This window comes from Triturus cristatus, chromosome 1_2, assembly GCF_964204655.1.
Source record: "Triturus cristatus chromosome 1_2, aTriCri1.1, whole genome shotgun sequence".
NCBI classification, from domain to species: domain Eukaryota; kingdom Metazoa; phylum Chordata; class Amphibia; order Caudata; family Salamandridae; genus Triturus; species Triturus cristatus.
In genome coordinates, this window is record NC_140580.1 from 32,120,920 (window position 1) to 32,144,015 (window position 23,096).

Consider the following 23,096-nt stretch of genomic DNA (forward strand, 5'->3'; position numbering starts at 1 on the left):
AACCGCCATTTGGGATGTTTGGGCAATGTGGCCGCAAATGATATTTTTGATCTGTGGGACTTTTTACTGCTTGCTGCTTGTGTTTATGAATATGTTTCATGGTCTCACTGTCTACTAGCGGCCGGCCTGAAGGTTGTAGGCCCATACTTGTATATCTCTTGAAATCTGTAATAAAGGTTTCCAAAAAAAAAAAAAAAAAAGAAATCATGAAAGTGGTCTGAATGCTGCTAAACATTTTCTTGACACTAGACCTCTCATTTTTCACAATCATAATGAGATGCTTATTCAAATGATTAGATGGTGCCTTTACAACAACTTATTTTTGTTTGAGAACAAACTATTCTGCCAAAAACGAGGCGTGGCTATGGGAGCCTGCTTCTCTCCCAGCTACGCGTGTTTACACGTGGGCTGGTGGGAGGAGCAGGTTCTCAGGGGCTCTTTGGGTTCCAAATATGAGAACAACATAGTATATTGGCTAAGATTCATTGATGATGTGTTCCTGATATGGAGGGGGGACACCAATAGTGCTGTATTATTCATCAATGAGATCAATACTAACAAACTAAATCTGAAATTTACATCTTACATCAGCCAAACACAGGTCTCTTTCCTAGATACCACTATTTATGTATCAGGTAACAAGTTGGAATCTACATTGTATAGGAAATCCACCGCAGGTAACTCCACCTTACATGCGACTAGCTCCCACCCTGGCCACCTCATTAGAAGTATCTCCTATGGGGAGCTATTAAGACTTAAAAGAATTTGCAGTACGGAAATGGAGTTTACAAAATGTACCGAAGAGGCGCTTGCCAGATTTAAAGCAAGAGGCTATAGTGAGTCTATTCTCAAACAAGCGAGTGACAAAGCAGCATTGAAAGCTAGAGAAGAACTCTTATGCAAAATTGACAGGTCATGTGATACAAGACACAATGGAGATGAGGAGAATGCTCCGCGTCTCATAATGACTTTTAACAGACAACATAGACAGTTGAGGGCTATCATTAACAAAAATTGGCCCATTTTAAAAACCGATGGTGTACTGGCGCCTTTCTTATCAGACAAACCGTCTATCACATATAGATGTGCTGCATCCATGAGAAGCCAGCTAGTTAAAAGCAGCCCAGAAAATGTATCCAGCAATACCTGGCTACAACCAAGGAAAGGTTTTTACAAGTGCACATCCTGCAGAGCGTGCAAATTTGGGACTAACCGTATTACATACAAAACTCTGTTTAGTCCCAAGGAAACACCAATCGAAGGGCATTTTACATGCCGTACGGAATATGCTGTCTATGTCCTCACCTGTACCTGTGACCTATCATATATAGGTAGCACCAAACTTCAAGTTCATACCCGTATCCTTCAGCATTTAAGAGCCATTGTAAATAATGACACCACTTATCCTGTGGCTCGTCATTTCAAAGACAAACATAACAATGACTTAAAATATCTCAGTTATTATGTAATTGATGCCGTCCCTAAACTGCGCCGAGGAGGCAATAGGGAAAGGCTACTAAGGCAATTAGAAACCCGCCTAATATTGGAAATGGATACGAAGGTTCCCTATGGGTTAAACACCACTGAAGATATGTACACCTACCTATAAATCTGCTTAAAAGTCTGCTTGGAAAAACTCAATGATAGCCTCAAAACCAGAAGCTCTCTGGAACCAGTTTTCTGATAAATTTGCTGCAATAATGTCGATATGTGCCCACTTTATACACTTAGGGATCAATATAAGTATAAGTAGGATCCTTTAGAGTAAGTTGATCCACTTCTTGGATATCAATATACATCAAGTTTAGTAAATTTTCCCCTCTGCAGTTTCCATTGATCTAATTTACTCATGGTCACTGCTTATTTTTATTTTATTTCTTTTTCTTTACTTTTACACTATTAAGTTGTTGAAATAAATAGGCAACTCTTTGCACATTCTTTCAGCACCTTATTATACGCACCAATATGTACCTCCCAATATGGACGGCGTATCGGAATTATTCCTATTGGAGAATCACAATATGTATTCTTTGCAACTTTGCACATTTGAGGGGTCAATCAAATCATTTTATACACTGTTTCTTGTTTTATGGGTGATTTTAACCATGGAGTAGAGCCTTTCTCTGTGACACTTTCCTCTTTTTTTACACATACACAGACGAGCTTTGATGGACATTTAGATCAGGTTGATAACCACACATTTAAGATTCAACTACACTACGCATTTATGCCAATATTTTAAGAAAATGATTTTAATATACATTGGATTATACTGTATTTATACTGAGATATATTTATGTATTTATTTATTTATTTATACGTAAATGTGTATTCAAATGTGTATATATTTATTATTCTTTCTACTTCATGTAGTAGTTTGTAATCCGTGTGGACAACCACTATCCGGTCTGTTTTCTAAATCTATTATGTGTAAAGTGCCGCAGTCTATCCTCCATGTTCATTAATCATGTGACACTGGGTTTGTAAGAGAAAAAAACATTTAAATTGGAGTTCTCCCGTTATGGCGTCGTTATGTGAACAAGGCCGACGGTACGGCCGAAACGCGTCATGACCAACAGCAGTGAGAACTGAAAATAAATTCCACTTTGCCACTAAGAGGAGTTTGTGTCATTTCCTGATGGAGTGATTGTTTGCAACATATATATATATATATATATATATATATATATATATATATATATATATACATATACATATACATACATATACATATAAGGCCTGACCCTGGGGAGTGGGGTCCTCGGGCCAAAATTGGCCTCAGAGGGGGGTCCACATTGCTCTCCTCCCTTTTTTAAATAAATACATAAATAAAGTGGCAGGCCCGGGAGGATGGTGTCCCCAGGTGCAAAAAAATGGCCCTTGAAGGAGGGCCATGCGGACCCTCTTCCATTATTTATAAAGAATAAATATAAAACAGGCAGGGGGCCGGGGCATGTGGTCCCTGGAGCTGAAATCGGCCCGGGAGGGGGGCCATGCGCCCCACTCCCTTTTTCCTATTTTGAAAAAAATGGGGCAGGCCACGGAGGATGGGGTTCCAGGGGGGCAAAAGGATCCAGGGAAGGGGTGCCACACAGCCACCTTCCTAAAAAAAGAAATACAAAATTTTTAAAAAGGGCAACTCGCAATAGGCCCCGCCCACTTCCTACACCACTCTGCAAATGCGCCTACTGGTGCGCTGCTCGTTTGGGGAAGAAGTCCCCTTGGTTGCTGAGGGTTCTTAGGGGCCAACTAGCCCTCCTGATACCTCCAGTTAGCCCCACACAGCTGGATTGTTGGGAGGTGGTCAGAGACACTGCCTCTTTCTCCACCACTCTGCAAATGCACCTCTAGGTCTGACCACAGGTGCGGTGGTCTCCAACTGCTCCTCCACCGCAAGTACGACAGTCCTAAGGACTGCCGTACTTTTAATCAGGCCTTTTGTCTCGCAACTTCCACCTCCCCACTCCCTTCTCGATTTCTTAATTGCATCACATAGTCATGTGCGAGGTTTCATATATTACAAACCTCTTTAGTCAGTTCTAGAAGGGTACTAGGCTTTCCTCCAAATAATAAATCAAAGGGAAAGATCCCTGCTTAATAGGTAGCCTGAATGTTCCAGACCTATAAAGATCCCAGGTAGTGTCCCAATCAGTCAGGTGGACAATTGTCTGCTTCAACACTTCGTTCTCAAGGTTCACGAAAAGGAAATCTAGGTCTTTGCAATACCACTGAGGGAACCTGTTGGCTGGACCTAAGCTAGGCCAGAACTTCAAGTCACATTCCTAGCTACATTCACTTGGCTAATCTGTACAACGTGAATCTTTACAGTGTTTTGGAGCTTAGCTGTTGTTAGCTGATGTTGTAGCGAAACACCATGTGTGTAATTCCACTCCTAACACAAATTGTACATGGGTGGCTGGGTTACATGAACACTCATACAACCAGTGAGATTTATTATTCGAAATGAAGTGATGAGGTTTATTATTATCAGATGGGTCAACAATAGAGTGAACACTTGCCAAGGGGTAAGTTCCTTAGTAGTGATTCTCTTCATCTTCGTGAAGATGATTTTGAAGAGTTGTCCTTCTTATTTCCTCTCATTCCACCATATGTTGTCCACTGAATAAATAGCGTAGGTATACGCAAATAATAACTTAGCAAATGATGATTTCAAAGTAAATCACACTTTGTCTCTGTCAAAGTTTGCTTTTCATGGTTCCTTTTCATGCTTTTGTCATGATTCTGGTTCTCTATAGTTCTGGTTCTCCCCTAGGCCCCGTGTTCATCAAGATCTTTAGGACCTTTGCACCCATTTGAAATCAATACTTAGAGATGGGCCAGGTTCTCACTTTCTGTAAAACTGCATTAATCTCCCTTAGTGAAGAAGAAGCCTATACTTGATCCTGGTTTTCTTGCAAACTATCACCTATCCTCCTTCTCCCTATAAACACCACAATATTTGAGAGCTGGATTAATTCTCAGCTATCCCAGCATATTGAAAAAACATAAATCTTACCAACCAGGCTTCAAACCAGCCTTGAGCAATGATATTGAGTTGATTGCCATCAGCAACAGCATCCAAATGATATTGGACTCTGATGGCTTGGTGGCGCTCATGCTGCTTGATCCGTCAACGGTTTTCTATAAGGTCTCTTAGCATATCCTTTTGGATATGCCATGTCTGGCCAGTCTACGGGACAAGGTTTCTGCCTATTTAGTCCTTTTCTTATCTCCAGGTCACAGTTGTCCTACTTGTACCCTCTCACTCCTTTTTGAAAGATATAGGTTGTGGAGAACCGCTGGGGAATGCTCTTAGCCCCACTCTTTATCATTTGCATGTGGCCCCCTTTGCCAAACTGACCACCTCTTTTGGCTTTGAATGTCACGCCTATGCGATGGTACACAGCTCATTATGTGTCTGGAATGTTGTTTTAACCCCCTTCAAGATCACTTTAAATGTTGTCTGGTAGCGGTCGCTGACTGGATGAATACCAATTCACTGAGACTCAATTCTGACAAAACGAAGGTCTGATATTTGGCAACCCTTCCTGTGGGTCTCCGTCTTGGTGGCCTCAATCTCTGGGAAAATGTACCAATCCCTTCTCCAATGCTCACAGTCTGAGAGTTATCTTTGAAGTCAATCTGTCTTTTGATGGCCACATTTGTAAACTTACTTCAACCACTTTCCTCACCATGAATGTTTAGAAAAAACTTCTGCCCCGCATTCCTAGTACTTCCAAGCAACTTCTCCGCCAATCACTGATTACCAACAGGTGGCCCTTTGTCTCTAGCTGACCCATAGGTTACAACTCACCCATAATGCGAGGGGTAAACTTGCATTAAATATTCCGAAATACGCCTGCATTCCAAAACATCTAAAAAAACTACATCGGCTTTATGTTCATAAGAGATGTCCATTTAAGGTGTTCTGCTTCTGCCACAAGGCGGTTACTTCAGCCACTCATTTGAACTGCATGTTCTAGCTGTTATCCAGGTATCACCCTCCACCAGACTACTGTGCTCTTCGACTACATGCCTGGTTTATATTCCCAGGCTTCACAAATCACGCCTAAGGGACATGTGTTCACTATGATAACTTCTCAGGCCTGCAAAAGCCTTCCACACAGAACTGATTTTTCTTAGATTCTGCAAATCCTTGAAAAACCACTATTTTCAATAAGTTCTGTGTATGACTAATTAACAGTTCTCAGCACCAGGATACCCACAGGTAGTTGTGGGCCCTTACAACATCTATAATCCAATCAGATAAAATCATGGTTTGCCTTCCTCCCACCACTATCACGTATCTTCACGTCAGCAAGAGTTCAGTGAGTCGCCATCACCATCTGCTCTCTAAACTCCGTGCATTTCTTTTCCCAAACACCAAAACTTAGGTAGTTAGATGGCAGAAAGATAATCCAGACCAAAGGAAAACACATCGAATTCCCCGTGTGTATTTCCACGCTTTTCTCTAGGTGACACTTCACCTGCCTCCATAATCTGCAGAAAGCGGCTCACTTTCTTTATCCTAGTACTTTTGGTACAGAACTACATTTTCCATGGATCTCCTGAAACATGGTGGGAGGTATGACCTTCGGGGTGGAGGGCCAGTACTCCGGTCTCCCTCTCCTGAGTCGGGATCCTGGGGAGCCATGTGGAGCTCCAATTTACACAGTTTTTCTTATTCCCAGCTGAGTCTGCTGCCTCCTCAGGTCTGTCTTTAGTTTGCTTGGCAGCAGTTTGTGGAGTCAACTCCTCCAGGTTGCCTGTTTCCTTGGGTTAATTTCCTCCAACCCCAGGTCCACATTCTGCTTCTGGGGAACAACCCGAAGCCTGTCCTTGGTTTTTATAGGCTCCCTCCTCAAATGTCCGTCGAGTTTTGTCTTCTCATGAATTCTGTTCCTAGTCCTTGCTTTATGCCTCTCTTCCACCGCTTGCATTCATTAGTCGTTCTTCTCACTCTCTCTCTAATCCTATCATGTCTCTTCCAGAAATCCTCCTCAGCTCAAGACATCAACGCGGAAGTCCCTGCCCTGGTGAGTATACCTGATCCCCTTTATACACACTGGGGGAACAGTTGCTGTGAGCAAAGCAGACAAGAAGCCAAAGTGAGCTAGAACCAAGAGTGGGTAATGAGACATGGAGTGGAACATGCTTCATAGGGTGAGTGATGGGTCATCAAGTGATTGAGGTGGCACAAAAAGAATAAAGGAGAACAGTGTCAGTGCAAGGTGGGCACAGATTTATTTATTAGATGGAGCACACAAAGTGGATCCTGGAGCACAGCGAGTGAATATATAGTGGGAGAAGGAGGGTGAGTAGATTAAGCTGGACAGAATAGGTGAGGGGTACAGTCTGTGAGTAATGAAGGGGCGGGTAAGGGCAAGAAGTAGAAAAGGGGCATGAAGTGGGAGAGGCAACATACTGAGTGCTGGAATACATGGTGGGTGAGCAGGAACACAGACAGGTGGCATCCCTGGAATAGTTTAGTTCAGATCCTTTATTCCGTTTTAATGCAAAACCATAAAGGAGTACATACCACTTACATAATTTATATAAAAATACCTCATTATACCAACATTGGAGCTAACAGTCTGTATCATCAGCAATAAAAGCAATATATGGCAATTCATAAGAAGACAATTGAAAAACTTGTTGCAGGTTGAAAGTAAACAACATGGCGACTGTGGTGGCTCAATAAAAGGTGCAGAAGCCATTTAAACTAGAGAAAATATTCTTAATATCATAAAAGTGCTGCTGTAAATTTATATATTCATGCATGTTCGGTTGGGCTTGGAGTCCATTGGAGCACTTATCGTACAAAGTGACTCATCCCATAAATTCTAGTGGTTGATGAAATTAAAGTGCAAACAGGTCATCCTCTAAGTTCTACACAACAAAAAACTCTAACTAGAGTCCGCTATGTTAATGCACAATAAGATGATTAGCCTGTTAGTTACGTTGGAAAGACTTATAAGAACCACAAGTCTCTCTGGGCGATCTTATGTTGGTTGTAAAAACAGAAAAGTGTGGGTAGGCCTCCTAGGAATGACAGCCCCTCTAGACGAACACTACTGCCTGGAAAACTGGGCAATACTTAAGTATATTTTCTAGCCAGGAATTTGATGCATGAAATTAAAATGTTCCCTAATGTAAGTAGCTTTCCAAATAAAAGATGCAACTCTGAAGCACATACCTGGTTCCTCTAAGGAACTACAAAACAGAAAACGCTTCCTTCCTAGTGTTTTTAGCAATGAATAATGGTTTTGAATTTTTTTTCTCATTTCAATGTAAAGACTACAAAATAGAAAAAGTGCATCTGGCCTGTTTCATTTTTGGGAAATCCACTTGTAGGTCTTGTACCTGAGCTATGCCCAGGGGTAATTGTTTTATATGTAGCGGTGTTGGATGCAGTTAACAGATACTGCTGTAAGCCCTCATTTGGTGCAACATGGAGGTGTCTAGTCAAAGAAGGCCTGGACATGCCTTTGGTGCAGCGGTCATCAGCCTTGTTCTTAAGTAGCATATGCTTCAATTCTCTCTTGTCTAATAACAGAGTACATTGAGCTGGGCCAGCTCTCTAGAGATACACAAGAGCCACAGGGTTTTCAGAGTCTTGTTTACTCTTAAACAATCCACTAGGATTGATTTTGTTAACCCAGTCTCCTCTTTGCTCCATATTGAGTGCCACAACTAGATAGGTTTTGTCAATAATAAACCTTCCAGATGCAGCATCCCTAGTCCCCCATGAACTATATCCGCCGATGTGGATTTGGAAACAGCAGGTAGTCCTCGGAGGAAAATGTTCTCTTGTGTTTGTAAAATGGTGGGATTTGCATGGCCCCAAAACCCACTACCATTAGAGGCAGCAAAAATACATTTAGCTATGTAGATTGTGACAATTTTCTTAATTGGTTTATAGCCCAATTTGGTGGCAAGCCTAAAAATACCCTTGCAAGCACACGCCATATTTAACCGTTTATGTTCCATACGCTTGGTCAAGGAGCCACTGGTAGTAGAAAGAATGCCCAGGTAGAGGAATGATGTAACCCTTTCGATCTGAGTACCATTAATATAATAACTTCTTGATTTGCCTACACCCTCTCCACAGAGCATGTTATACGTTTTTTTGACTTTTATTTTACGTTTGCTGCACTCCATAAATTTTGTAAAGCAATAAATGTGATGTTCTAAGCTGTTAGTGGGCCTTGACAATAGGAGGGCATCGTCCACATAAAGCAGGACCGGTGCTGCCCTTCCATCTACTAGCTGGGAGTCAGCAGCCACGCCCTGAGCCACTCGGTCTACACCGTTTATGTAAAAGAGAACAGAAAGGGCACCAACACGCACCCCTGCCTAACCACTCTCCGAATTTTAAGAGATGGAGAACCAAAGGTACAGATTCTTTGAGGGCAGAGAGTGGATTAAATGGGACAGAATAGGCAAGAGGGGTCATGTGTGTCATCACAGAATGGATGGCAGCACAAGGTTGCATAGGCAAAGGGTATCTAAGGGGTGTGGAGTGGGAGAGGTCATGTCAAATGGGGGACATAGAATGGATGTGGGGGCATTGGTGCAAAGGAGGAACTCTGTGGAAGCGGTAAGTAATGACAAAAGTCCCTGACACATACTGTGCCATGCCCATCATTTTCCCTTTGTTCCAAAGATCCTCATATATTTAATTATTTTGCAAAACATTTGTCAACCTTCAATATGAAGGAATCCCGCAAACTGCAGAGTGGTGCTTTTGATGACCTCTGAGAGTGGAAACCCTCCATTGGTCTCTCAGTTTCAAGGTGTTGGCCCACCAGTTCAGTCAGTCAAAATACCTTATTTCGATCACACAGATCAACAAAGTAGAAGAATAGACACAGTTTAAAGAGTACAAAATAGATTTAAAAAGACAGTCCAGATGTTGTCATAGAATGAATAAAATTATTAAAACATGATAAAACAATTTGACTTAACACGTATACAATTTACAAAACATTCCACTGTATTTGTCTCGGTTATAGCTGCTCAGGAAGTGACTTACACATCCAATATGCACTTGGAGCGCCATATCCAGGTTGCCATAAGAAATTTGGCCAGCCCTCAGACACAGTGCCTAACTGTGCTAGTACTTAAAATTCTAAAAGCAACCTGGTGTTTCTTTGTGCCAAGTTTCTTACACAGTGGAACAATCCATTATGCTCACAACCTACTGTACTGGGGGAAAAAAAAATAGGTGTTCCACTTTTTCGGTCCCCCCCCCACATGCCAGGCATTGGTCATCACCACCCTCCTTCCCTACGGCCCAGTTAGAAATAAAATATTTGACCGGAAGGATATGATATCTAAGCTGCAGATATAGTTTGTGTACAAAAGAGGGTTTGATGTCGTCAATGGATGTCTCAAAGCTCATAAATGGTTTAAAATCAATAAAAGATAAAGTGAGATTACCTGTGCTACTTGTCACTATGTCCATAGCTGCTGCTTCCCAGTACACATTTTTAATCTTTTCTCTAGATAACTGACACAATTGTTTGGGGAAAAGCCAAAATGTATATAGACTCAACCTCTGTAAGAGAATTTTGATAACATGGAACCAAGGGATTTTGACTACACCCGAGTGGGTCAATAAATAACACCCTCATAATAGGGTTCAAGATCGGCTAAGGTCCATAAACGATACCATAACAGTAAAATTCGACATTCAATTTTGTGCGATATCTTCCTTTGGGCAACGTCTAAATACAGGGGGACAAGAGGTGTACTCATTGGGAGTAAAAGTATAGATCTCATAAACCTATGCTCAGCAATAGCAAGGCTCGAATGATTTGATGATCCCCATGAATGTATGATGTTACAACGCGGTCTTTACACCGCGATATGTTTACAACGCAGTCATTACAATGCAAGTCATTACAACGACTTGCACTAGAGGCGCTGGACTTAGGAATAGTATGATTTACTATTCCAACTCCAGCCTACAACAGTAGGGAAGGTGTTGCAATAGTAAATCATACTATTCCTTAGTATATAGCGCCATCCAGTGCAAGTCGTAATGGCCACGTTGTAAATGTATGGCAGTGTAAAGACCGCGTTGTAATGAATGTCTCCCGATCCCCATAATTCAGCACTATACAATGCAGACCTAATAACTTTAACATTATAAATCTTCACAGCAGGAGCCCCTCACCTGGAAGAAATTCTGCGGTGAACCTTCACCAAATTTACAGACTGTTGAGTAAGCATTGACTGGGCCTTTTCAATCTGTGGGGTCCAGCTCAGGTTTGGTGTCAACCGAACGCCTAAGTAATCAAAGGAGTACACACGATCGATAGGCATGTTTTCCACCGAGATATGTCTACTACAACGAAAATGTCTGGCCTTAGAGAGAAACATGCATTTAGTTTGATACTGAATAGCTCACGGCCCCTCTCCGCACAGAATGAAGAAAAATGGTTCAGAACAGTTGCTGGCCTTGCAGAGTCTTAGAGATCAATCAATAAGGTATCATCGACGAAAAGGAGGGCTGGAACCCTCCTTGCCCCGATACTTGCTCCTTACTAAGGTGGTCAATCACCCTATTAATATACAAAAAAATGAGTAGGAGCTAAAACACAGCCCTATCCGACTCCTTAGGAACACCCTAAATGGATCAGTAAGCTGCAAAATCTGAGCCCCATCGAACCTGTGCCATATTTCCCACATGGAGTCTCACTACAATGTTCCATAGGGAGGGGAGAATACCAGGTTTTCCAGTACTCTCCACATACTTGCCCAGGGAACAAGGCTGGATGCTGTACGCAGATCTACAAAAGCGACATACAGTTTTCCCCCATGGAGTAACACCTTGCACCAATATAGGCACAGGAACCTAAGGACAAACAATTACCTGCCTGGCAGCTATTGACTTCCTGCTCTTTATACGTGTCCAGGCTAACAACAGCTCATACGCTGATCTGTGAGACCAGCCTTTTGGCCACTGCCAGATTGTCCCATACGCCAGTCCGACCCTGGTGCTATCAATATCTGAACTTTAACGCTACACATTTCTGAAGCCTAAAAAATCCTTACCACTCTTTAATACTACCCATCCCTGAACCCTAAAAACCACTTACTCCTATTAACGATACCTTTCCCTAACCCTTACAAAACCCTTAATGCTGCACATCCCTGAACACTAAACCCGCCAGCACCCTTTACTTCAAATCATCTCTGATCCCCGAAAGCCTCAGATGACCCCTTCATGCTATCATCCCTGAACCCTAAAAACACTTACTACCCCATAATAACCCTAAACACTCCCCATCCCTGAACCCTAAAATGCCCATACTACGGCTTAATACTTAAACTTAAAATCACTTACACATAAAACTATTTTTTAAATATTAAAATGAATTAATGTTGGTACATTAAAGCCAGTCCCATTGGCTTTTGCAATGTTTTTCATTATTATTGCATTCTAGGAGTCAATAGCAAAACATGGTTAACAATGATGGCTTACATCAATCTCTGAGGCATTCTTATGATATAGCAAGTAGGAAAATATTTTCATACTTTTGCTTACAGGTGTCCAGTGGGCCATAGCACATAAATGTATCAGGAATTGTCTCGCATTGCCAGGCTGTAATGCTGGGATGATGCTATAAGTAACAAGAACAGAATTGGACCTGTTATTAAATTGAGTTTTTTAGAACAAAACCCTTTTTGACAAATAAACAGGGTTTGGTGTTTTTATTTCACCTTTTACTTTCACTGTTAGTTTTTTAACGTACAAAAACAGACATTAAATTCATGCCGTAGGAAAAGGACATACATGTGCATTCAACAATACATCAAATAATAAATACAAAACAATTAACATTTGGCAAATACATGACAAAAAAAATGAACAACAAAAAATGATCAGTCCTCAAGTTGGAAAAGAAACTGTAACGGTGCAGACTTATTTATGATTTACATTACTGCAACCTGCTACAAACAGCTAGTCGATGGTAGAGACACAACAGGCGTACTGCCTTGTTTGCACACTGTGTCAATCAGTGAAATAGTAATTGTTTTCTCTAGCTGTATTAGGTCGACGCGTTTCCGAACCCTATTACCATTGGAGAGTTCTCATCAGGACCAGGACTAGGTCGAACTCTAAAATGTTATAGAATACTACAAAGATGAAAAATTGAATTTAGACTTATATATGTCTTACTTCTGAATGTTCCACTGTTAATTATATTCTTACCTTTCATATGAAAGAGGTAAGTGCAAGGGCTGTTTGGTATTCAAAAACGGATTGTGTTGCACCATTCAATGTGTTTATCTGAAAAAAGTAATATAAAATAGCTATGTTTTAAGGTGCACTCTCTTAAACATTGCCACAAAATAACTTGTTTTGAACAGGTTTAGTCACAAAGTTTGTGAAACATGCCTGTGAAAGCGTGCCTTATTATACATGGTGCATGGACTTGCCTGTGATCTTTTACAAGGAAAGCCGAATCGACGATGACCTAATTCCTGCAATGTACGCGTTGTTCATGGCTCAAACCCAAAGCCGGGTGCTATCCGTTCACACGCTGTAGCATTGCCTGTCAAAGCGTGGAAGAGTGACAATTACGTTTTAAAACCCGTGTAGCGGCTTCGACGCCCCTTGCCTTTCCATCATTAATTAAAACACGGTAAAATGAAAAACAAAGTAACTTACTCTTGCATGTTCGAGAATTCTATTACTGGCAGAGGAGGAATCGAGACGCCTCTATACTTTGTTTGACTCAGCTCCTACAAGATTGAGCATAGAGGCAGTTGTTTAGGCAATGTTCATTGCTGATTGATGTCCTCTCCAAGTTCCCCCCTCTCAGGTTCAGTTTAATTACGCTAAGGACTGTCCATCTGAAGTTCTTTTCTGAGTGTTTGAGTGCCTCAAAATGAACAACCAAAGGTGCGTTGGACACCTTATTCTTGATTCTTGATTGATGTTGAGTTATTTGGTGTCTAATCTCTTGTGTCGTTTTGCCTATGTAGGTCAGAGAACACTGGCACCTGATGGCATAAACCACATTCGCCATTGAATCCCACTTCCGCATTGCCCAGATGCCAAAAGAATGTGTGCAGGGAGGTAGGAGATCGTAAATCAGCTATTCAGGCAAGTTTCAATTGAGCGCGAGCACGCAGGGTATTGACATCAGCCCTGAAGATTATCTAAACAACTGCCTATATTCTCAATCTTGTAGGAGCTGAGTCAAACAAAGTATAGAGGCGTCTCGATCCCTCCTCTGCCAAGGCTGCCCGTGGGGCCACATAGTGGCCCCTCAACAGGGCGGCCGCCTTAGTGCCACAGGAAGGCACTGGAGTCGGCCTCCTAGGCTCCCTGGGCTTGGGACCAGGGGGACGTCCGGCCGGCCACTTCCGGTAGTGGGAGGGGGGACAGGGGTACATATACTGTCCCCCGCCCATTGGGCAGTCTTTTGTCCGCTGCCCGTCTCGCCGTTTTAGTCGTGTCCCTGGTTGCGCAGGAGCTGTGCCATGGTGTGTTTGTAAACTCCCCCCCACGCCCCACTCCGCCTCCCCTTTCCTCTCGTCAGCTTAAGCGGCACCGCCAGGCCATTGCCTTGGATGGGTGTCCGCTGTGAGGGGGGGCGATTCGGCTCCATGGGCCAGGGTCGGTCTTCTGTCCTCCCGGGTAGTTTCCCGTGTTTGTAGTGTGTGATGGGGTAGCGGCAAGAGATACTCTCCCCCACCCTTTGCTCTAGGGGGGCGAGGTGAGGCACAAAGACAGCACCAGCTGGGGGCATTTGTGGGAGCGGCTCGCGTGAGGCCCCCCTCCCGGGACTACGTCTCTGGCCCTGGGGTATTTTAATGGCCCGGAGAGGTATCTGGGTGCGGGCGGGTGCTGCCGAGGCTCTCTTCAGGGAGCGATTTATGGCAGGGGTCACGCAGTCCGGTCTTGACTGCAGGATACGCCTTTAACTGCATTTGGACCCCCCTCCGGCCGCTTACGGTCACAGGACGGACGGTATCCAGCCCGATCCGGGCCCCGGGGTCGCCGTGGTTGCCGTTAGCGTTGGCGGTTGGGATTAGTGGTGACCGGGGAGTGTGGTTTTGTATCGGCCAGCTGGAGAGTTTGATTCCAGATACAGTAACAGCTGCAGAGGGAAAAAGCACATTTCCACACTCAATTCTCTGATTTCCTTAAATAGCAAAATGACAAAGAAGATCAATTTGAAGCTCTGATTGGACTGAGCCCTTGGAATTGTATTTTGGCTTTGCTGCGCCATTTCCGGCAAGCAAATATTGCAGCTAATCCCCGCTCAAATCTGTTTACTACATTCATTATTTAGTATGGCCCAGAAATAGTTCACAATTATTTTGTCTGATGCAAAAGTATGGCCAAGAAAGACTGGTACGAACAGCCGGGACCCAGCCCGTACCGGGGCCGCCGCTGCTGCGGGATGGTGCCGAGTGTGTTGTGCCTGGATACAGATTTGGTTCGGAAACAATACAGCTGGAAGTGTAGTAAGCCAACCACTTGAGGTGTGGTGTGCATTTTTGGCTTTGTTCGGTTTGTGGTGTCAGCTAATGCAGATGAGGGATTGGATACTCTCCTCGGGGATGGCTCGGTAAAGGTCACTGCTAAAGCATTATGCTGATGCACTGTAGAATAAAAATTTCTCATTCCGGGCCCTGCCCTTCGTCTGCTACAGTGCGTGAGCAGGTTCGGTTTTGTTGCTGTGAGGGTGGTGTTGATCGGGAGGTAAAGAAAGGGGATCAAGTTAAGTTTGTATAGCTCTTGCTAGCGCAAGCTTTGTGGGAAGTTCCGTCACATCTCAGTGGCAGTGCGGGCATTTTTATTAAAAAACCCTGGGCGTGAGTTGTGTTCAGGGGCAGGCCAGCGGTCACCCCCGAGTCAGGCCAACTATGGGCATATCTATCTGTTTGGGGCAATGCATGCGGACGGGAAGAGACAAGTGTCGCCACACATCTTTACAAAGCCGAATAACTTAATTTGGACAACGGTGTGTGCGGCACAAATGGAAATCTAAGCCCTGGCGTGAATGTTTAGCTGGTACGTGTAGGTGTCGATTTAAACTTTGTGTGTAGTGAAGAACACTAAGGAAAGACCCTAAAAGCATCTGAACGTCAAGTTATAAAATACTACCTCGGTCGCCGGGTCCTGAAAGGGTTTTACGTTGAAAGGTACAATGATGACTAATCATTCATTCATCTACTGACTAATATTTTATGAACATTTGGATATTGAATACTGCAGAGGGAGGGACGCAAACTTATTTCACCCCTGCCACAATTAGTCAGTGATGCCGCTGGCTGCCTCCCGCTCCGTGTCATGGAGTGTTTACTGTTGGTGTTTGATGTTTGGAGACAGTGCAGATGCGTGGTTCAAAGACCGGCGTGAACAGTACGATCCTTTAGAAAGATATTTGACGTCACGCCGCCAGCGGTTTAATAGTGTCTTGCAGCCAGTATGAGCGTGAGGCAGCCCCCCGGAAGTTGGAGGTCACGGGGGCTGTTCTGGACAGTTCAAACACGGAACCCGAAATAATTATGCAGGTGTTGGCCAGTGGGCCACTTTCTAATTGAGTAGTACCGAGTGGAGGTATGGCTCTACTTTCTTTCTTAAAATTGCTTGTCTTGTGGTCTATCTGCAGGGCCTCCACGGGGCGAAGGTTTTGAAGCCAAAGTGTTAAAAGGTCCGTGTTGGGTGCTACCTTGGTGGGGGAATACTAGGCCCGAGGAAAACAAGAGAATGCCCGTGAGTTGTTTTGCATTCAGCTGCAATGGCTCCACAGGCCGTATGGCAAGAGGCCTAATTGCTGGTCTAAGGCTCTGGTGGTGGAGCGCGGGAAGGTTCGGGCAGGTATGGCTTGGCCCTGGTGCACTGCGAAGTCCTCTTGGCACGCTGAGTGTTTCTGTGTGAGCGGGGTCTCAGGGTGGCCAGTGCATTCTGGTCACTTCAACCAGGAGTATCATTACCACTGGCGGGATCTAGCATTGCCGTAGCTCAGTTAAAGGGGCACTGCGTTAATTAGGGTAACCATTGCGCATTTTCAAAATAGCTGTAAACACTATCGCGCTAGGCCAATGTTAAATGTTCACCGTCACAGGCCCATTCTTACAAAAGGGATGTGGTTGGCTGGGGGCGTTCCGGCACTTTACTTGCTTGTGGATAACTCGGTGTCCTTTCTGTTTCTCACCAAGGTGGCACAGCGCACTCTCAAGCGCCTGTTGTTCATTCGAGCAATACCACCTTTGCAATACTGCACCGGGGAAATGTATCAAAACCTTTTCAAGACCAAGGGGATAGCATAGGAGGTAACATCCCACTCCGATTATATGCAGCCTGCAGGTCGGGGTTGGGGCCCTGCTTCTATGTAAGCTTGTCCGAAGGTGTTGGAGCGTTTAGGAAACGACCCGTGAATTGGCATAGGGAATTAAGGTACACTATTTACACATGAGGCGACGCTGTGTGCATTTACACATGAGGCGACGCTGTGTGCATTTACACATGAGGCGACGCTGTGTGCAGTAACACATGAGGTGACACTGCAGTTACACATGAGGCGACGCTGTGGGCAGTTACACATGAGGCGACGCTGTGGGCACGTACGCATGAGGTGACACGGTGTGCATTTACGCATGAGGTGATGCTGTGTGCACTTACGCATGAGGTGATGCTGTGTGCACTTATGCATGAGGTGATGCTGTGTGCGTTTACGCATGAGGTGACACTGCAGTTACACATGAGGTGACGCGGTGTGAGATGACACTGTGCATTTACACATGAGGGGACGCTATGTGCTGTCACACATGAGGGGATGCGGTGTGCAGTTACACATGAGATGGCGCTGTGTGCCGCTACACATGAGGTGGCGCAGTGTGCAGTTGCACAGGAGGTGAAGCGCGATGTGCAGTTACACAGGAGGTGACACTGTATGCAAGTGCACATGAGATGACGATGTCTGCAGTTGCGCATAAGGTGACGCTGGGGCTGCTACCATGAGTAGTCGCTGCAGTAACACTTGAGGTGACACTATGTGCAGTTGTGCATGAGGACACTGTACAGTTGCACATGAGTTGACACGACACAAAACAAAAACAAAAAAACAAAAAAATTAGTTACTTGCGGTGTTAATCCGCGGGTGTAGAGTGTGAGGCTCCGGTTGTCTTTCCAACGTGTCTGGTTGATGCGGGATGGTTGTTGTTTGGGCACTGCTGTATGGTGGGTCTTTCCTCGTAATATTGGGGTTAGCCTGACTTTAATCTCCCTGTTTGTCTCACTGGTTTTAATGCGGGGGTGTCCCCAAGCCCTGTGCCCTGAGGCACATGGGCGGCATGGGTCTTCCTACAAGTAGATGGATTTGACCCAAGCCCCCACAGTGATTGTTCAGGAAGTGCCTTATTTAAAGTTAGTAAATGGTAACGGGTGTGGAGTTACTAAATTGTGTGTCATCCGCAGATACGTTTGCATTGGAAGGATCACTGCTTTTTAATACGGAGGTCGATTGTCCCTTTCCCATACGGGTATGGTGTGTGGAGCCAGGCATTCAGGCCTTGCGGGGGCACTTCGCCCGTGGGGAGCATGTTGGGCCACGTGTTTTGGACTGGGCCTAATTGCCACACTCACTTTGGAGAAGATTAACCTCTGCAAGGGGTAAAACAGCCTGATTACCCGGACACTCCTAGGGTGCCGGGCAGAGGTATGTGGGGTGCCATGTATGAGTTGGGCCCCATCAGGATGCTGGCTGCGGCTGAGAGGCCCTTGCATTCTTTGCCTCGTTTCTGGGACAGTGATGTTACTTTTCAGGGTAAGGTTCGAATTCTTAGTTGCGTTTGGATACTTTGACAGGTTGCCCTTACTCATGCTAAATGGTGATATAGTTGTAATTGTGTGGAGTGTGTAACTGGGTTGTAGCTTTCAAGGAACTCATTAGTTCTTACAAGTCCTTCATTGCAGAACAAGAATTTTCAACATGCTTCAAGGAAGCCATTATTAGCAGGAAGCTAGTTAACCATGGAGAGCAGTGGTTGTGGTTTCCAGCACAACAGTAGTAATGGATTTACAATTTCTTTAGACAGGCCCGATCACATACACTTGTAATGAAGTTTAGCTGCGACTTTAGACAGCAGGGTGTTCATAAGGTATAAAGCTGCCCCTCCCCAAGCCTGAGACACTAGCACGGCCCTCTTATAGAATGAAGACTTGGGGGTATATGTATATGCCTATGAAAATCAATTTTTGCACTAGTACTTAGCTTTGCATATGAGGAGAATTTTCATGGAACGGCACTTTGTTAAATTAGGAACCATGTAGAGTGTGCTTCAGCTATATCTGACATAGACTCACCCCCATACTCAGGCCCAGGGAAAGGTGCACTGGTAACTTTTTGTTCCTTTGTACAGCTTCTTTTAGTGTTTACACAGGACTATGGGGGGTACCTTTGGCAGTAGTGCCATGCCAGAACGTACATAGGGATGAAGTAACAGTGTCCCTGTGGCGCAACATGATATACTTTTGGTTAGGAAGTTTCTTAAAAGGTTCATTGGGCCTAACAGTACAAGGTTAACAGGGACGAATTTTACTAGAATCAAACATGAGTGGTTTCCAACACTGTTGGTGAGAAGGGATGCTGTCAAGAGCAGAACTCAAACTAATTAGGATTAAAACACACACTATTTAAGCGACCTGCATAAAGCTGTAAATGTGGCGCTAAAGGGATGGCATGCCAAGGGAGATATCTTCCTTTTCACTGGATACCCTTAATCCAACACGCCTAAGTAAGCGGAGGATGCCTGTTGAAGTTGCTAGATCTGCTACTAGTTAATTTAAAAAAAACACACAAAAAAAACAAAACCCCAGGTACTATGAAGTAGTCAGTGGTACTCAAATCATAGGTACTTACTGGACACATATGGTTCAATACACACTCCGTTGGACAGGACTGCCCCATCTCGAGCAAAGGGAAGTAAAACATTATATGGGCTGGGAAACTTTTGCAGACGTTGGTGGTTTTGCGCGCACACATGGGTGTTCGGAGGAGTTTGGGGGCAGGTTAGCAGGCACCATCTTGTCACTTCTGTCAGTGCCAGCGGACCCCTAGGGTGACAGCGCGCTCAAATAAGCGTTATGTTGGAGGTAGGTCCAGGATGAAAGGTTGTGCTGAGTGAGGATCAAATCCAAAGCGATTGTGGGATCTTTCCAAAGGGCACATCTGGTTGGGCAGTATGAAATATTAAAGTACAAACAGGGATCCCCCTCCTTTATGTCAGTTCCTGCTTATTTGTTGTTTCCGCAGAGTTTGGGGCAGGTTAGCTGGCCCAAACTGGTGAGTTTGATGTTTGATTGAGTCAATTGACCGAGTACAGCCATTTTCGCTGGGTATATCTTGGCAGGTAGGAATACCAGGCATGACTTTAGCAAAGGCGCAAAGGCAGGTAGCAGTACTTTGCGGTATGTGATGTATTTCTCACTGGCAGGCCGCCAGGCAGGGGGACCATGTACCTAGGTCACTTACATCAGGCAGTGATGCCCAGTGGAACCATGTGGGGGACTGCACAGAACAGGATACTGCTCAGGTTCGATGCCGGCGAATTATGGCTGCACTACTGCAGATGGCAAAGTAATTCACATGCGGGTTATGGTTGTGGTCATACCTTTTTATTCTCAGGATCACTCCCTGTCTAGTTTAGCTGTGCTATTTGTACCTTCATTAGCACCAGCAGCGGCTCACAGGGGTAGCAGTAAAGCTTCTTTTATTTCGCCTGGGATGGGAACTGGCAATGTCATAAAGCTTTGCAGCCAGAAACTGATTAGGACAAGTTGTACCTGTGATGGGGCAACGGGCACTAAGCTGTAGAACCAGCTAAGTTTCAACATAACCCAGGTGTACCGTCAGTGATTAATGTAAGGCCGTGGGTGACACATGAATAGGCACTTTCTGTCAGCTGGTGTGGGTGTGTGCCATTCCCAAGAGAGTGCGGGTTGCCTTGTTAGTGCTGAGATGGAGGGGATGGAGCACTTATACGGACAACTCCAGAGCACATTTTGCAGTCATAGTGAAGGTTATATTGATTTTATTGTTGGCATGTTACCAGTTGCTTCAGTTAAGCCAAGTTACCTTGGGAGTTGTCAGCGAACAGTCGGGCTGCAACGTTGGTGGTTAGCCGGTTTGCAGGCCTTTTAGATATGTGTTCTGGCTGAGGCATGTCCAAGTATGGGTTATGGTGCCTGAAGTCTGCCCTGTGATGCAAGTTCACAGGCAGGTGGAGTGTCAGAATGGAAAGGGGCCTGGGTTCAACCGCTGGTCACAGGTTCAGATCCTGGTCGGTCCACCTAGCAGTTCAGCTTTCCGAGGGCGTTGAAACAAGTACCATTGAGTCGAGGAACAAGAACATGTGCAATTTCTCCCGCCCTATAGCCTTGGCTGGCAGCTATGCAGGTTGTGGAAGTTGTCATCCAACTAGGGTGATATGGTCCATATGATTGGGGGAAACCCCTGGGTTAAACGCAATTGGGCTACAAAGTATTAGAAGAACACTTGGCATTCCCAGTATTCAAAAAAGAGAGGTATTTATACTTTGGTTCCCCCCTGGTTCACTCTGTCCTGTCTGCTTCCTGGTATACTAGCAGAAGTTTGGGAGGGCAAGGCTTCACATAGGGTGGTGGCTGACAGAATGCGATGAACATACTCCGACTAGTGCTAGACTCAGATAACTGAGTGAGAGAGGAAGTAAGGCGGGCTTGTCAACTCTTACCTCCACCCGCATTGGCACTTACTGGCAGGAGTGGCTTGTCAAAGGTACTGCTCTTCAGCCAGGCAATGTTAACATTGAACCAACACCTATTCATTGCTTTTAGGTCATATCAGCCAAAAATCCACGGGGAGTTTAGAAAGGATGGGGGCACCTGTCCAGAAGGGGCATGCTGGCCTCTGGTCCTGTTTGGGCTAAGACTTGTTTTGGCTGGACCAGGGAGAGGCCCGGTAATCAGCATGTTGTAAGTAAAGAGGCCTACCTTGGTGGGGGGCCCTGGTTGTGACGGTGGCCACCCCCAGAGCTGTGGAGGAGTTACAGGGCGATCCAGAGTCTGCAAGGTACAGAAGGTTACTACATGCAGCAGCACAGTAAGGGTGCTAAGCCAAGGATACCCAGGGATGTCTTAGCGTTGTCCCCTGGAAGAACTACGGCGCCCCGTTAGTCCTACGGGCGGTTGTGGGTCTGAGCAACCGGGGGCTACCTGGAACGCTTCGCCCTCCTTTCGGGGGGGGGGGGTGAGTAAGGGAGTGGACTGGTGGTCCATTGATGGGAGGGGTGGCCCCTCCCAAGAATTGGTAAACACCGATTGGCGACGGCCACGTTGTAATTTGGCTCATCGGACGGGCAGGCGGCATAATGGTTGGCCTGCCCTGGGATCGCCCGTAAGATAACCCACCATGTTGACATATTTGTTATGCAAATAAACCTGCAGCAATTTTATCCACTAACAAGGTGTCATGTGGTTTATTGATGTATTTTGCTGCATGATAACTGACAACTGTTGCCGATATTGGCACTATGTCAAGGCTGCCCGGGGGGCCACGTAGTGGCCCCTCAACAGGGCGGCCACCTTAGTGCCACAGGAAGGCACTGGAGTCGGCCTCCTAGGCTCCCTGGGCTTGGGACCAGGGGGACTTCCGGCCGGCCACTTCCGGTAGTGGGAGGGGGGACAGGGGTACATATACTGTCCCCCGCCCACTGGGCAGTCTCTTGTCCGCTGCCCGTCTCGCCTTTCCCGCCCAACCGCGTACCCTGCGGACGGACAATTAAGAGGATTGGGGGGGAATAATTTCTAACCTATTATTTTGTGTTGCAGGAGGAGTTACAGGGCGATCCAGAGTCTGCAAGGTACAGAAGGGTACTACATGCAGCAGCACAGTAAGGGTGCTGAGCCAAGGATACCCAGGGATGTCTTAGCGTTGTCCCCTGGAAGAACTACCGCGTCCCGTTAGTCCTACGGGCGGTTGTGGGTATGGTGGTCCACTGATGGGAGGGGTGGCCCCTCCCAAGAATTGGTAAACACCGATTGGCGACGGCCACGGTGTAATTTGGCTCATCAGACGGGCAGGCGGCATAAGGGTTGGCCTGCCCCGGGATCGCCCGTAAGATAACCCACCATGTTGGCATATTTGTTATGCAAATAAACCTGCAGCAATTTTCTCCACTAACAAGGTGTCGTGTGGTTTATTGATGTATTTTGCTGCATGATAACTGACTACTGTTGCCGATATTGGCACTATGCCAGTAATAGAATTCTCGAACACGCAAGAGTAAGTTACTTTGTTTTTCATTTTACTGTGTTTTAATTAATGATGGAAAGGCAAGCGGCGTCGAAGCCGCTATACACAGGTTTTAAAACGTAATTGTCACTCTTCCACGCTTTGACAGGCAATGCTACAGCGTATGAACTGATTACACCATGCTTTGGGTTTGAGCCATGAACAACGCGTACATTGCAGGAATTAGGTCATCGTCGATTCGGCTTTCCTTGTAAAAGATCACAGGCAAGTCCATGCACCATGTACAATAAGGCACGCTTTCACAGGCATGTTTCACAAACTTTGTGACTA

General features: G+C 45.2%; 1 protein-coding gene and 1 long non-coding RNA gene across 2 annotated transcripts in view; both read left to right on the forward strand.

Annotated features, from left to right (window-relative positions):
- The window catches only part of LOC146866683 (alpha-1,3-mannosyl-glycoprotein 4-beta-N-acetylglucosaminyltransferase C-like), a gene marked incomplete at its 5' end in the record, with an annotated part of 221,567 nt that overhangs the window by 18,078 nt on the left and 180,393 nt on the right, over positions 1-23,096 (forward strand). Inside the window, one exon of the mRNA XM_085616744.1 lies at positions 6,492-6,536. Within this exon, the coding sequence (XP_085472870.1) occupies positions 6,492-6,536 (45 nt within the window). The remainder of the gene's footprint in view (positions 1-6,491; positions 6,537-23,096) is intronic.
- LOC146866684 (uncharacterized) lies at positions 13,956-22,697 on the forward strand. The gene is made up of 2 exons (XR_014960454.1): positions 13,956-14,004; positions 22,343-22,697. It is a non-coding gene; the product is annotated as an uncharacterized LOC146866684 (long non-coding RNA).